Source organism: Staurois parvus, unplaced genomic scaffold (assembly GCF_062004578.1).
Source record: "Staurois parvus isolate SC_StPar_1 unplaced genomic scaffold, SC_StPar_1.0 ptg000488l, whole genome shotgun sequence".
Lineage (NCBI taxonomy): Eukaryota > Metazoa > Chordata > Amphibia > Anura > Ranidae > Staurois > Staurois parvus.
The window spans coordinates 1,948,717-1,964,494 of NW_028318284.1; the positions used below are offsets into that span (position 1 = coordinate 1,948,717).

Here is a 15,778-nt window from a genome sequence, read left to right on the forward strand (position 1 = left end):
ATCTATCCTTCCAGCCCCAAGTCCAATCACTAACAAACTCATACAGACTCCACCTCTGCAACATCGCCAAAATACGCACGTTCCTAACCCCAGAAACTACAAAGCAGCTCATTCACTCCCTTATCATATCACGACTCGATTACTGCAACTCCCTCCTCACTGGCCTGCCTCACCACAGGTTATCCCCGCTTCAGTCGATCCTGAATATGGCAGCCAGACTCATCCACCTTACCAACTGCTCCGTTTCCACCACCCCCCTCTGGCAATCCCTCCACTGGCTTCCGATTGCCCAACGGATCAAATTCAAAATCCTAACACTGACGTACAAAGCTGTCCATCATACTGTCCCAAACTACATCACCGACCTAATATCCAAGTACCACCCTACACGCACTCTCCGCTCCTCACAAGACCTCCTTCTCTCTAGTTCCCTAGTCTCCTCCTCCCATGCCCGCCTCCAGGACTTCTCCAGGGCATAACCCATACTCTGGAACTCCCTACCCCAATCCATCAGACTATCACCTACTCTCCACTCCTTTAGGCGCACCCTGAAAACCCACCTCTTCAGGGAAGCCTACCCCACTCCCCGCTAATTCCCAACCTCCTCCACTCTTCCTACCACTCCATCCCCCACAGCTATTTCCTCCTGTACCACTATCCCCTCCCTCCTAGATTGTAAGCTCCAAGGAGCAGGGCCCTCGAACCCCTCGTGTATCGCATTGTATTGTTATTGTACTGTCGCATGTTCTGTCTCCCATTGTAATGTACAGCGCTAAGCGAACTGTTGGCGCTTTATAAATACTGTATAATAATATAATAATAATAATGTTAACTTATGTCCTTCTGCCATAGGTAATTGGTAAGATTTTACTGCATATGGAAAAGTCTGGAGACAATCAGTATGTCTTACATGATTTTCTACTAGTTACATTTGTTTTCATACATTACAGTGAATAATCAAAGGGTCTCACTTTAATCCAGCATACAGGTGGCAGGCCAAGTGACATTTTGCAGTGGTGGATGTCAAGCCATTGTAGACACTGGCACCTCTTTGATCACAGGTCCATCAGGGGATATTGAAGAACTTCAAAATTATATTGGAGTCACAAGTACAAATGGAGAGGTAAGATGAAAATCAGATAACCATTCATTCATGTAAATGTTACTGCATGTATGCTATGTTAGTATTTTAGCTAAAGTTTTAACACACAAATGTCACGTTAGTATTAATGAATACAGAAGTACAGCACTCCAACTACCTACATATATGTAAGATTTCATATCAATATAAAAAAAGTGTGTGATACCTTATTATTTATGCTAAACAACAACATACCTGTAATATATGGAATTGTGCCTCCAAATCATTTGAAAGTGCTTAGTGCTAACATAATTCGCAAACGTGCCACAATGGTAGCTCCTCTTTTACCATATACAAAGTGCCATAGTGCAGTTGTCAAGGGGGCCAAATTTACACCCAGTTGAGCTAATATTTTATGGCCAAATGAGAATCTTAATATCTATTACAGGAGAAGCCAAAAAAAAATCATTGCTATAAAAGAGATTTGTAGATGCCATCTGCCTCATCTGGAAAGAGCATCAGGCCTCCTTAGAACAGTTTGTATCTAGGTTGAATGAGAACAAAAAGATTTTTAACATGGCACTTTGATAAAATGTGTATGAATTTCCTTACGACCCCATTGAGCGTTTTTCAGCTGGACACTCAGAAACACTCAACAAGTAAAATCCCATTATTTCCAATGATCCCTGTTCACACTTGAGCATTCTGTCACCTGTAGCAAAATGCTTGTTGCTCAAAAAAGTACTTGGGGTACTTTTCAGGCAGATCTGAGAGTTTGGTCCCCATAGACTTGAAAGGAAAATGCCTGAACAGTGGGAATGAGCGTTTATTTCAGTCATTTTCAGTTCAAACATCAGCTGTTTCTATATCTATTGGCTGCAGCAAAGATACCTGAAAAAAATGCCTATAACGTTTGCAAATCTGCTAAAAAAACGCTCAAAAATGCCTTAAAAAAAGCTTGAAAAAATGTCTGAAAAACACTCAGCTCAGTGTGAATGGAGCCTTAGATATTTTCATAGAGAGGAATAAGATGACTATTTTAAGGAGATAGGAATGATTACATCACCATCACTAGCTGTCAGCATACTGTTGTATATACTATATGTGTGATGATGACTAAGTATCTCAGCAGAATTGAGGTTCTTTGCCAGGGAGACTAGCATGTATTAGATTCCAGAACAGATGACAAAATCCAGCAGAGTATTTGCAAATATTGCAATAAACAACAGGCTTCAGAGTCCCATTCAAAATACTCAGTCCTTTTCTGTCATAGCAAGCATAGACCATCTAGAGGTTACCTGAGTTTTCCTTTGTATCTTGAACAATTCTTCTGGCAGTTATGGCTGCAATCTTTCTTGGTCTATCTAACCTTGTGTTGATATCAAGAGATCCCTGAATTGAGAATTCAGGTGGAGAACCTCTTAAGTGATTGAACAGTATTGACTGACATATTCAAGGCTTAGGATATCTTTTTATATCCTTTTCCATGTTTAGAACATTCCATTACATTGTGATACAGCCTGCTCAGTGCTTACACGTGAGAGCTAACAAACTCATTGACTACTTATACACAGACACTAATTGCAAAATTCAAAAAAATACAGATGCCGGAAATGAACCTTTTTATTTAACCACTGCGTGTCACCTTGTGTGCCTGTACCAAGGACAAACATTCCAGGGTATGTAAACTTTTTTGATCAGGGCCACTTGGGTGATTTCAGTAATCATTACAATTTAAAAAGGAGCCAAATATTATGTGAGTTTGAAAAACACCCCTTAGCATATCTGGTCGTGGCCATCTTGAGTAAGGGCAGAAGATTTGTGTAGCATTTACTTCCTGGAATTCATCTGCCCTTAGCTCAGGCCTGCAAGTAGGAGGGTGTGCTTAGCTAAGGTAACCCCTCCTCCCCTCCTGAAGACTCCTGGGATGTATGACATAGAAATAAAAAGGTGTTGCGCTGCCCAACCAATCACAACAAAATAAATAAAATAGTATCGTGAATCAATACTCATAAGTCAAAATAATGACAGATGATTAAACAGCTAGCAGCCCTTCACACTCGGAAGAGTGAACACACTTGATTTCACCATAGACAATAACTCATAAATAAATAAATACATTAATAATTAAATAACATATATGGAATAATAAATATGCACAGCAGCAAAAAGGCTGTTTAGAAAACAAGTCCCCAAGTAAACAGCAAATCGGTGAAATAATCAGTGAAAAAAAATAAAGGAAGAAAATGAATAAATAGATAAAAAATTAGTGATCACATAGAGCACAAGGCAATAAAAACCTGACAGCCCTGCTAACTCACTAAAGTGCTAAAATAATCCCCACAAATAAATAATTATAAAACCCAAATCCAAAAAAGTGTATAAATGAAAATAACTACTTCAAATGTGATGAAGGTAATTAAAAAAAAAAATGACACAAAGTGCAAAACGTGCAGAAAATTAATAAGTCTATATATAAGTCCCACAGAGCAGTCCAATCATGAGCATAATCTGTGTTGCACACTTCCCAAGACAGTGGTCACCAGTGGATCCAACAAAGTTTGTGCACCTCCACCACACGAAATGCGCCCTCACCTGTTTTATTGACCCATGTACCACAGGTCAAAATGCGCTCTGAGCTCAGCAATCAAGCTTATCACGATCACCCGCCAGATGGAAGCATACATAATACAACCTGGATGGTTTGGATGTAAAATGGTGCCAGTCCCATTTAAGACTTCAGTGGTCCCCGGTGGAGATTAGAATTTAATTAAGGAAAAAAAGCAGTTCTCATAGTCCAATAGTTTATTCAAATAAGATACTTAATATGTAAATGCACTTACAATTAAAAACTGAGTCATAGACTGTAAAACAGCATGGATAGTTTCACAGAGAATCCCACACAGTCCTCCGTCCCGACTGGAAATGATGTCACTGGCCTCCGTTTCTACGCATTGTGTCACAACCACGTGACTTCCTCAAGAATAGCTAGGAATCAGGAGTTTTCCAAGGCATGAAAACCAGGAAGTTAAAAAAAAAAATGTTTAAAACAAGTAAATATGATATACTTTCCTATCTATTTACCAAAGATAGCAGCATAAAATAGTGTTTGAAAGGGTGAAGTTTGGCTTTAAGAACTGTCTTCAGCGTAAAGAAAAACTGGAGTTCTTTTCCAGAGTCCTGGAAGTGAATGTTTGGCCCCCACAGAGCTTTGATCTCAACATCATTGAGTCTGTCTGGGATTATAGGCAGAGAGAGAAATTCTACATCCACAGAAGATCTGTAGTAGTTCTCCAGGATGTTTGGAACAACCTACCTGCCAAGTTTCTTCAAAAACTGCGTGCACAAGCACTGTGTGTAGAAGAAGAGTTTGAAACCAGAGGGGAGTCACACCAAATATTGATATGATTTGGATTTCTCTTCCATTTATTTACTTTGCATTTTGTTAATTGATTAAAATAAAATATTGACACTTTTTTAGTACAGTATTGTATGTACTGTATGTATGTGTGTGTATGTGTGTGTATATATATATATATATATATATATATATGTATATAAAATTACACTTACAATCTACTACATGTTCCCCCCACTTGGATCGATTTGACTTTGTTATACGTCATCTTCACCAGGTCTTTTGCTTATTATTACTTTGATTAGCTTTTTTGCACATTAGGATCACATGTTTTTGACCTGGTGTATCTCCCCTAGTTATTTGGATATGTTTTAATCTTCTGCTCTTTCAACTCTTACAGTCTCCATCTTTAATTTCCTCCATAAATGATCTGCTCTTAACAAAATGTAATTTAAATCAGGAGGATTTGGAGTAACCATTAAAATATTTTCCTTGATATCCTCATTCAGAGCATCTAAAAACATTCTACTATGTACCAAGCCTCCATTCTCAAATGCATGACTTTTTCTGAGCAAAAGATCCATAACAGTAGCTACCCTGTGTGCCAACTCATAAGGAGATTCATTTTGTATTTGTTTGACCTTCCTATATATAGTAACATCGGATCGTACACCATACAACACACACAATAATTCTACTAATATATCCCTTTTCCTAAGAGACCTGTTTAATTCTCATCCACACACCATTTCATATAGAATTTTGCATGATTCTTTCTACATCAGATGGATTTAGATTGTACATATCTCTGGCATGCTGCAAGTTATCAAACCATTTTAAAAATCTGTTTAAATCATAGCGGGAACCATTCCAGTTTCTTTACGAATTTCGGCTAATTCTTTCAGTTCCAAAGACCTCATTACAAGCTGTAATAGTTATATTATTAATATTGTTGTAAACTGTGGTTGTCACAGTAGGTGCAGCTGGCAATAAATTCTCAGTTTTAATGAGAATCTTTTTCATTTGATGGAAAGTTTGAATTTGTCTTGTCCTGAAAATTGTTGGAATTTAGATTTGATGCATATCTGCATTCCTGTGAATTTCTCTCTAATGTCATAATTCTTCATTTAAATTTCTAATTTCCTCTAATAGTTCATCACGTTTAGATTTCTCGGTTAATGCTTTGTCGGGAGGATTTGGAGTAACCATTAAAATATTTTCCTTGATATCCTCATTCAAAGCATCTAAAAACATTTTACTATGTACCACTACTATGCAATTTTTAATTTACAGTCTTTAGCTTCTGATTGGTATTGTAAAACCTCACCGTTCTTGCTGCTTCTATCAAGTGCATTCTGTAACTGGGCAATTTCCTCACCCTTACTCCTCACAGAATCTTCTAAAGCTAAACAACAAGATAACAAGCTCTGCGCAATTTTCTCTTACTTTCTGAAATTTTGCTATCAAAAATATTTTTCTCTAAAAATTTCTTCCTTTAAGTCCATGTCTGCTTAGATTTTTTTGGAATTTCATAAGGATCGTCATGATGCTTAATACATTTTAACACCCATTTCTTAACTTTGTCAGAACTGACACCACCTGCACACTTACTAACCATTTTGACTTTATAATACTGATAAAAAAGAAATATTTTACTCACTGCATCTGAGGCTCAGTCTTTAAGTTGCACAGTGTCCAGTTATTCTAATCCACAGCAATGTCTTTTGTTCAATTTTCCAGTCTCCAGACAACAACCCAAAATGCCCTTCTAGTTACTTGGACAGCACCAATGTGCTGTAAATATACTGTATATGTGTGATGATAAATAATAAGTATCTCTGTGGCAATAAGGTTTTTTTTACTGAACAAGTGGATCTTGTCTATGCATGTCTTGTACATCAGGAATATACTGTGTGTATGTGTGTGTGTGTGTGTGTGTATATATATATATATATATATATATATATATATATATATATATATATATATATATATATATATATATATATATATATATAGCACCCTCTAGTGAGCTACTAGAATAATGTAGTAAATTATAGGTTAAATCATTGTGTATGACTCATGGTAATTGTGTGAGTCTGTGATTGAGGTCAGGCTATTGCAGATCAGCTGGATGACTCCACAGGTTTTGGCTCTATCACCTCCTCCTGACTCTGGAGGACCATAGAACCTTCCAGAAGTCAGTAAGCAGGAAGGGGTGGAGACCTAATCTGCATGTTCATGGGAGTCCAGACAATCCCAGGTTTGGAGGCCCTGGTAGAGTGGTGGACTGCTCCATAAATATGAGAGAGTTAGGCTGACAGAGGAGCCGGGTGAAGTGCTGAGGAAACTGTCAGTGCCTCGGAGGGGTCTCCTAGGTCTAGGGGGGCCGGCCTTCAGACTGGGCTCAGGCTGGCTCAGGAGGATACATTCAGCAGTAAGGCATGAATGGGATCAAGACCTGGAGCAGCAGGGAGCAAAGAGGACAGTGTGAGTACAGCAGCACTCTCTGGGATCTACAAGGGAAAAGACTGCCACACGTAGCAAGCTTTCTAAGGACAGCGCTGGGCTCAATTCTTTATCTTTGTCCCAAGAGATCTACCAAGAAGCCAGAAGGGCTGGTAGTGTTTGCAGGCTATGAAGCTGAGAGCAGTTCTACAGGGGGAGAAAAGACATCTCTGCATATACTGTAGCTACGAGAAGTTAAGCTGATTTTTGAGAGACTGCTAGTTCAGCTGCTACTGATCCGTAACGACTGACGGCTTTCAGGAAAAGGACAGTCCAGGATCTGCCTATGTACATAGGAAAGAAGTGCCCCCCCTTCCATTGATTCAAGCCTAACTGGGCATTCCATAATTCCTATTTCCTTATCTAAGTTGATATTCCCTAATAAAACAACAAAACTAAGCCAATAGACTGGTCATTGTAATTGAATGCAAGTCTTTGTGAGAAATACCTGTTGCTTAGCTGTGCGGAGAGAAGCTTAGGGGTACCCACTACACAGCGCAACCTCACAAGGGTAACACTACCCTTACATTTACAATATACTACACATACACCTTTGTTATGTAATACCACTAAAAGACAGTTTCTGAATATAAAAAACTACAACTACACCAATGGTGAGGATTATCTCAAACAATCCTACCTTTCGGGTATACGGTTTATCCAAAAAGGGTAGAAAAGGATTTTACTGAAATTAATAAGGGACAAGGTAAGATAATAAAAGATTTTGGAGCAGCTCTTATTTTGTATTATAACATACTATATGAAAAAATTTACAAAATCAATAATCATTGGGTCATCCTAAGAAAAGATAAGCATCTGGGGTCTATATTACCAGAGTTTCTGAAATTTTTGTATAAAAAGCATCAAGGCAAGGAATTGTGTAGACCACTAGAAAAGGAAAAAAAACATTATTTGAGGAAAAAGGTTTTTTGCTTATGGAAGGTGCTACTGTTGCAATTATGTAACACAAACTAAAGTAAAGTAATATATTAAAGATTGCATTTTATGTAATATGAAGTGAACATACAGTATATGTATATAAAGGTAGGCTTCAAGAAACATTTTATTTTATATCATAATAAAGACCCCAAGGGCTTGCAGTTCTGGGGTATAGAGAAACTACTGTATACATCATAATAACTGGAGAGTTTGTAATGCAAAGAGAGCACTTCTATCAGGAGGTCTAAATGTAGATTTTTGGGACAGCACAGTGGCTAAATGGTTAGCACTTCCACCTGGCAGTACTAGGGTTGTTGGTTCAAATCCCACCCATGGCACCACCTACCTGGAAATTGCATATTCTCCCTGTGCCTGTGCGGGTTTCTTCCGGGTACTCCAAAGAATGTTCTGTGCATTGTCTATACTTGCAGAATAAGACAAGATACTAAAAATTAATGCTGAACTCTGGAAAACTAAAAAGTCTTCCCTTGCAGTGGGGTTGTGCCTGCTCTGCAAGGGTTAACTGCTCATTTATGCCTAGGGGACTGGGTACAATAGTTTTACTTACCTGATCCTCTGCTCCTGGAGTTTCCTTTACACTGCTAAACTGGTCCCTGCAGCCACTTTCCCGCTACCCACTGGTGGTCTAAGGACCTCTGACATTATCAAGATCAATGCAGGGACCATAGTCCTGCAGTGGATGTGAGGATGCCAAGGCACAGTCCAGCAAAGTAGTGCTGTTTGCCAAGTGAGCAGAGGATTGATTAAATAAAAGTTATTTTCTCATCCCCTAGACTAAATGAGCAGTTAACCTTTTCAGTGCATGAGTGGCCCCACTACAATTAAAGACTTTCTAGTTTTCCAGAGTTCAGAATGGGGGAGGCACCTACCAGATACTAGTGTCAGAGGCCTATAGTGAAATTTTTTAATTTTACCAGTAGCCACACTTTATTGCAGCTGATCACCAGTGCCCTAGCTGCTCAGCAGACCAGTTAACAGAGTTTAGGTTGGATTGTGCTTTAGCACTGTAGAATCTCAATTTTACTAATGTCATGCTCAAATGTTTGTTGCTAGAGACATGAAAAATTCCATGTTCCTTGCAATGTGCCATAGTGGCCAGTGTACTGATATCCCAGAGGTGTTCTATTGGATTTAGTCAGGCAAGTGTGGGTGCCATTCAGTGGTATGAATTCCTTCATCCTCTAAGAACTGACTGCATACTCTTGCCACATGAGGCTGGGCTTCGCATGCACCAGCAGGAACCCAATACCCACTGCACCAGCGTAGGGTCTGACAATGGGTCCAAGGATTTCATCCCAAAACCTAATGGCAGTCAGAGTGCCATTGTCTAGCCTGTAGAGGTCTGTGCATTCCTCCATGGATATGCCTTAACATACCATGGGAAAAAAAGGTGTCCTCCACCTGTAAAACCATTCCCGTTCAGGGGGCCGTCTCATTGTTGCCCATCTAGTGCAATTGTTGTTAATTTCATTAACACCAAAGCAGCTGAAACTGATTAACAACCCCATCCGCTACCTGAATGATCAGATCAATATCCCAGGAGACTAATTGACTTGATGATATACTCTGATTTATAAGTGTTCCATTAATTTCTTGGAGCAGTATATATACACAGACAGAGAGAGAGAGAGAAAGATGCATTAATTGCCGGTGCTATATAAGTACCTGTAATAATAAATAAACTGTATTTTATATAGCTTCTCTAAGCCCTTTACTGAAAAAACACAAGAAATACACCGGATAAAACAATGGAAATAAAAGGGGAAACTACATAAATGCTTGTCTAAAGAAAAAGTTTTTAGATTTAATTTGAATAAGTTTAGAGAAGATGACTCTCTGATGTTGTTTGAAAGTGAATTCCAGAGTTTTGGAGCATAGCGGAATAAGCCTATGTCACCCATCGAGTGTAGGTAAGTAGGGGGGACACACAGAAGATGAGAATTTTAGGAGCGGAGATTACAAGGAGGAGTAAGTTGATAAAAGTTTGGACATACAATGGGATGCCAATCCATGAAGAGCCTTATAGGTGAGCAAGAAGATCTTAAATGCTAAATCTGACAGGTAGCCAGTGCAAGGACTCCAGGACATGGATAATATGATCACTAGATTCCTAGTGAGGAATCTGGCTGCAGAATTTTGTACATATTGTAGTTGATTAATATTGGACTTCGGTACACCAGCGAGTAGAGCATTGGAGTAGTCAAGTCGGGAGAACACAAATGTATCAATCAGCTTTTCAACTACAGAGTATGATAGCCAAACATTGTTTCTCAAGAAGGGCCAGATCTAGCCTGTCTGATTTGGGGTGCAGTAAAAATGTCAGGGGGGCAGAGGATGCAAGGCCAGCAAAGCAATGTATAAGAGTCAGTAGAGCAGTGTACAGGGGGCCGGCAGTTTGTAGGGCAGTGTACAGGGATTAGCAGGGCAGGGTACAGGGGTCAGCAGGGCAGAGGACAGGGGTCAGCAGGGCAGAGGACAGGGGTCAGCATGGCAGAGGTCAGCATGATCAGCAGAGTGGTCAGCAGAGTTGTCAGTGACAGTGGTCAGCAGAGTTGAGGAGAGGGTCACTGCTGGCAGGGCACTTAAGAGATCTCCTCCTGCCCACACAGCACATAGCTAAGATCAGCATCCCTCCACACAGTGCATAGCTGGCTACTGCCGCTGCCAATCCAATCAGGAAACTGCAGCCAGATACACATTGCGCAGATTGGTGCTGTAAGGAATCTGATCTCAGCTATGTGTTATGTGTGATTCTGAGTGTTATGGGCGATCCTGTGTAGCCTGCTGTATGGAGGATCGCTGTTATGACAGGAGGGGGAGATCGCAAAAAGCCCGCATCTCCTCCCCGCTCTATCCTCTCTGCTGCTCCTGTCTGGACGGATTACGTTACATAACTGCGGCCGGCCATGAGTGTGCAGGGGGGGGGCTCAGTGGGGCACCCAGCCTGGAGGGGCACAACTAAAATCCGGGAGGGCACAGCCCACTCCAGCACCCCCCTTGATCCAGCAATGTTCTCAAGTAGAAAAAAGATGTTCTGACAACATTTTCTTAAACTAGCATCAAATATCACCCCTAGAATGTTCAATTTAGACTGAAGCTCAAGTACAGTGCCTGATAGACTATCAGGACTGGCTTTACATAATTGATGGGGATGCCGGTAAGCATGACTTCATTCTTGTCACAGTTTAATTGAAGGAAATTGTGGGCCATCTGAGTTTTAATATTACAAATACAGTTAGATAGGAGAGAAGCAGCCAAAGTAGGATCTGGTTTAGTGTGGCTGTATATCTGAGTGTCATCAGCATAGAAGTGATAATTGAGCCCATGTGACCTAAGCAGTTGACCAAGTGGAAACATGTAAATGCAAAAAGTAAGGGGCCCATAATTGAACTCTGAGGAACACTGTACATGACTGGAAAAACTTCAGACTGAAATCCACCAAGGGAAACAAAGTGGCAGCAATCAGTAATAAATGACTTAAAGCGATACTAAATGTTCTTTTTTTTTGAAAAATAACAAACATGTTATACTTACCTGCTGTGTGAAGTGGTTTTGCACAGAGCAGTGTGGATCCTCCTCTTCTCTTGTCCCCAGCAGGCTCTCCTGGATCTTCCCTCCTGTCAGGTGCCCCCACAGCAAGCAGCTTGCTATCAGGGCACCTGCTGCTCCGTGTGTCTATTCACACATGAGCCATGGCTTGGCCCCCCCTTCTCCTCATTGGCTGATTGGCTGTGGTTGACAGCAGTGGGAGCCGATGGCTCTCAATTGCTGTCTCAGCCAATGAGGATGCAGAGACCCATAACAGCCAAGGCTGTCATGCACATCGCTGGATCTCGATGGGGCTCAGGCAAGTATTGAGGGGACTGGGGGCACTGCTGAACACAGAAGGTTTTTTACCTTCATGCATAAAATGCATAGAAACCTTGAGCCATTACAACCACTTTAATCCATTTCAGAGCCAATTCTGAGACTCAAATGATGGTTTCAAGGCGAGAGAGTTAAATATTGTGGTCTTCAGTTTTAAAGGCAAAACTAAGATCTAGTAAAATAAGAATACAGTAGTTAGTGAGCTGGAATCCAAAGCTAACAGAAGGTCATTAGTGACTTTGACCAAGGTGGCTTCTGTGCAGTTGCTTAAAACCAGATTGGAGATGTTCAAAAAGGTTATTTAAAGTCCGGTGGTTATGTAATTGAAATATCATAGCCCGCTTGAGGATTTTGGCAAGGAAGGGTAACTTGGATATAGGGTGAAAGTTGTTTAAATTGTCCAGAGCAATGTTGGGTTTTTTTGGTACCAGGGTAATGGCAGCAGTTTTGAGGATCATTGGTACAAAAAAGGTGCTAAGGGAGTCATTTATGATATTGAGAATAACGGGGCATAGATAACTAAAACAGAATTTAAATAAATAGGTGTGTATAGGATCAAGTATGCACGTGGAAGATTTCATATTAGAGACCAATTTAATCATAGATGCAGAGTCAGGGAGGCTGAAGTGGGAGAGAGAAGAGCCTTGGTGGATCAGGGAGTGATGTGGAAGAAACATGTGGTGTGGTAAGAATTTGATGCCTTAATTTGTCAATTTGTAAGGAGAAAAAAATCCAAGAAAGTGTTTCAGAGCTGTGTTGAGGATGATATTGTGAAGGGACAGTGAAGTTTTATTAATCTATCAATTGTGCAGAAGAGTTGTCTGGGGCTTCTAAGAGTTTTTTCAATGGCATGGTAGAAATAGTTTGATCTAGCAGTTTCAATTTGACCCTTCCTTCCAAACCTGATAATGAACAGTCTGGCCAGAATGGCGCCACCTACGCTCAAGCCTCCGCAAGACTGCCTTCATTGTTTGAATGTGGTAATAATGCCATGGAGCCTGACAGGGGAATGAGGTGGCGCGAGTGTTTAATGGGACAAAAGTGTCAAGGGAAGATGAAAGGGCATGATTAAGGGCATCTACTTTGTCAACAAGGGTATCAGAGTAGGGATGCAGGATAGGGAAGAAGTTCAGAATTTGAAAATTTGGGCTGATCAATAGAAGCCCAGTTGCAATATTTTACAGATCGATACAGAGAAGTGCTAGAAACTGCTAATTCCAGACTGAAAAGAATAGGTACATGGTCAGACAGTCCAAATCAAGGGAATAGCAGTCAGAGACAAAAGATTGATCAATGATAAGAGTCATAAGATTGATCAATTTTAAGAGTGATCAAGGATAAGGTCCATGGTGTGTCCTTTGATATGCGTGGGGGTGCAAAAAAATTGAGTTAGGTCAAAGCATCGCAGTAAAACCAAAAATCTTTAGCTAAACTGGAAGAGTCAGTGTGTATATTAAAATCCCCAGGGGTAAATATTCTCTTAAAACTAAAGCATAAAAACCCAAGACGTGGGTGGTTGATAAAGAGTAACAATAACAGATGAGTAGGGAACATGAAGATTTGGAGAAGCATTTCTGCATCTGGATTTCAGGTGTATTGCATATGATAAAAAGTTACAAAATTATGATGCTGAGCTGCTCAAACAATGACAAATACTGTGCTGCAAAAGATGTACCTCTGAACATCAACTTGTGTATCAAAAACTTGTTACAAATGCATTACAATGTATATAATATAAACACAATATATATAGAATAAATAAACCAATAGGTATGCAGTGATAATGTCCAAAGAAAGGTGCTTAGTCCATGTGCTTCAAAATGTCATATACTTAATAAATGACAATCCTGCAGTGTGATCAGTTCACCAAAGTAAATTCCCACTGTGGGACTCTACTTCACACAATTATGCCACCTCTGTGCTCACAGAACTCTCACTTTAAGAAAGATGTGATATAGCATGTATATTATCCATCTGTCTTTAAGTAATATACCAATCCTCCTAAGCCTTCATGCCACTAGGGACTGTCCACCTGGATTTCCTATTGACTCCAGTCATATGTGAGGTCAGGTGCCTTTAAGGCTCTTCCCATTCATGCGGCCATGTTTGCATTGTCAACATGTGGGAAAGATACCAAAAGGCCTCATTAGGTGTAGTATGTTGATAAAAGTAATTTTATCTATTTCACATCTTTATCATACAGTAAGTGTTCTTGGTGCCCTAAGTTAGTGAGTACACGACATGGCAATAAGTTGGGAACTGGGCTTTGTTTATGAAACATATGTTTTAATGCCTAAACAGCATTTCAAAAGGCATTATTGTAAATTGATAGTGGTGCTGCACTAAATTAGCACTATTACACCTTGTACTAACACATTTTATATTGGTTTCAGTATGGTGTGAGTTGTTCTACCCTGAGTCTAATGCCTACCGTCACTTTTACAATAAATGGCCTGGATTATTCACTGACACCTGAACAATATATGCTTGAGGTGAGTGTTGTTCCAACTTATATAATATGAATTTAGTCATTTTATTGATCCGTTAAGAATGTATTGAACCAAACATCTTGCATGATGAACCATGAACCAAAAACATCTTAAATAAACATGACTGACAAATATAAAGAAATCTGAAAACACTGCACTACTATATTAATTCAGTACCATTGCTATAATATTTGTTTCTGAAAAGTAAAGTTTATATCTTCTTATTACTATACAGGATTTATATAGCACCAACGGTTTGCGCAGAGCTTTAAAATATAAAAGGAGAAAGTACAAGGAATAGGAGGGCCCTGCTCGTGAAGCTTACAATCTAAAGCAAGGGGGAGGTGGTAAAAAAGGTGATAGCTGCAGGGTGTGATCTGATGGAGGTGGCTCAAGTACAGTTCTTAAGTAAAGGTGGGGTAGGCTTCCCTGAATAAGTAAGTTTTCAAAGACAGGGTGGGGGCTGACTGGACATACTGGGGTAGGGAGTTACAGAGGATGGGAGAGGCTCTGCAGAAGTCCTGGAGGTGAGCGTGGGAGGAGGTGAGGAGGGAGCTAGAGAGCAAGATGTCTTGAGGGGAACAGAGCGGGCGATTTGGACATTATCTACGGATGAGGTTGGTGATGTACTATAGCTAGGGGCAGTGTTGTGGATGGCTTTGTATTTTTTGGTTAGTATTTTGAATTTTATATGTTGGGCTAGTGGAAGCCAATGAAGGGATTGGCAGAGAGGGGCAGCAGTCACTGATCGGTTAGTAAGATGTATGAGTCTAGCAGCAGCATTCATAATAGACTAAAAGGGGAATAACCTGTGTAACAGTAGACCAGTGAGGAGGGAGTTGCAGTAATCAAGGTGGGATATAACCATGATGTGGATAAGTTGCTTTGTGGTGTCATTGGTCAGAAAGGGGTGGATTTTGGAAATGTTACATTTGTTGAGGTGGCAGGATTTAGCCAGTGATTGGATGTGGGGCTCGAAGGAGAGATCAGGGTCTAGGATTACACCTAGCACCCTGGTATGAGGGGAAGGACCCTTGTGCTGTTTTTATTTTTGTCACTGTATTGTGTTATATATTATTTAACAATATTGCTGCGCTGTGCCTTTAAATCCATATGTGTGTCAAATGAATAAAAATACAAGTAAAAATAAATATTGTAACACCTTCAGTGAAAATGAAAACAATCCCAAAAAGTCCATCCAAATGATTAATTCCCCTAAAATATCCCCGGTGATTTCCACCACTATTGTCACACACAGCCTGTTATTAAATCAAAACAACCCCAAATTATAGGTGGTCTTAAGTGCGTGAAAACTCCTGCAGCCAATGCATCCATAAACAAGAGAAGTGCAGGGCACACCAACAGCAAATATCATCTGAATCACCTCTCTCCCTGTAGATGTTAATCTGGCAAGAGAAACAGATAGCAACCTCCTATAGTGCAAAACCGCTTGTTTTATTGTTAAACATGCTGTATCAATCAGTTTGCATGAAAAAGGGCATCAGACACTACACA

The 15,778-nt window shown here is 40.0% G+C and overlaps 1 protein-coding gene across 1 annotated transcript in view; it reads left to right on the forward strand.

Annotated features, from left to right (window-relative positions):
* The window catches only part of CTSE (cathepsin E), a 190,480-nt gene that overhangs the window by 134,940 nt on the left and 39,762 nt on the right, over positions 1-15,778 (forward strand). The window contains exons 7-8 of the mRNA XM_089689651.1: positions 982-1,123; positions 14,168-14,266. Coding sequence (XP_089545777.1) covers positions 982-1,123; positions 14,168-14,266 — 241 coding nt within the window. The remainder of the gene's footprint in view (positions 1-981; positions 1,124-14,167; positions 14,267-15,778) is intronic.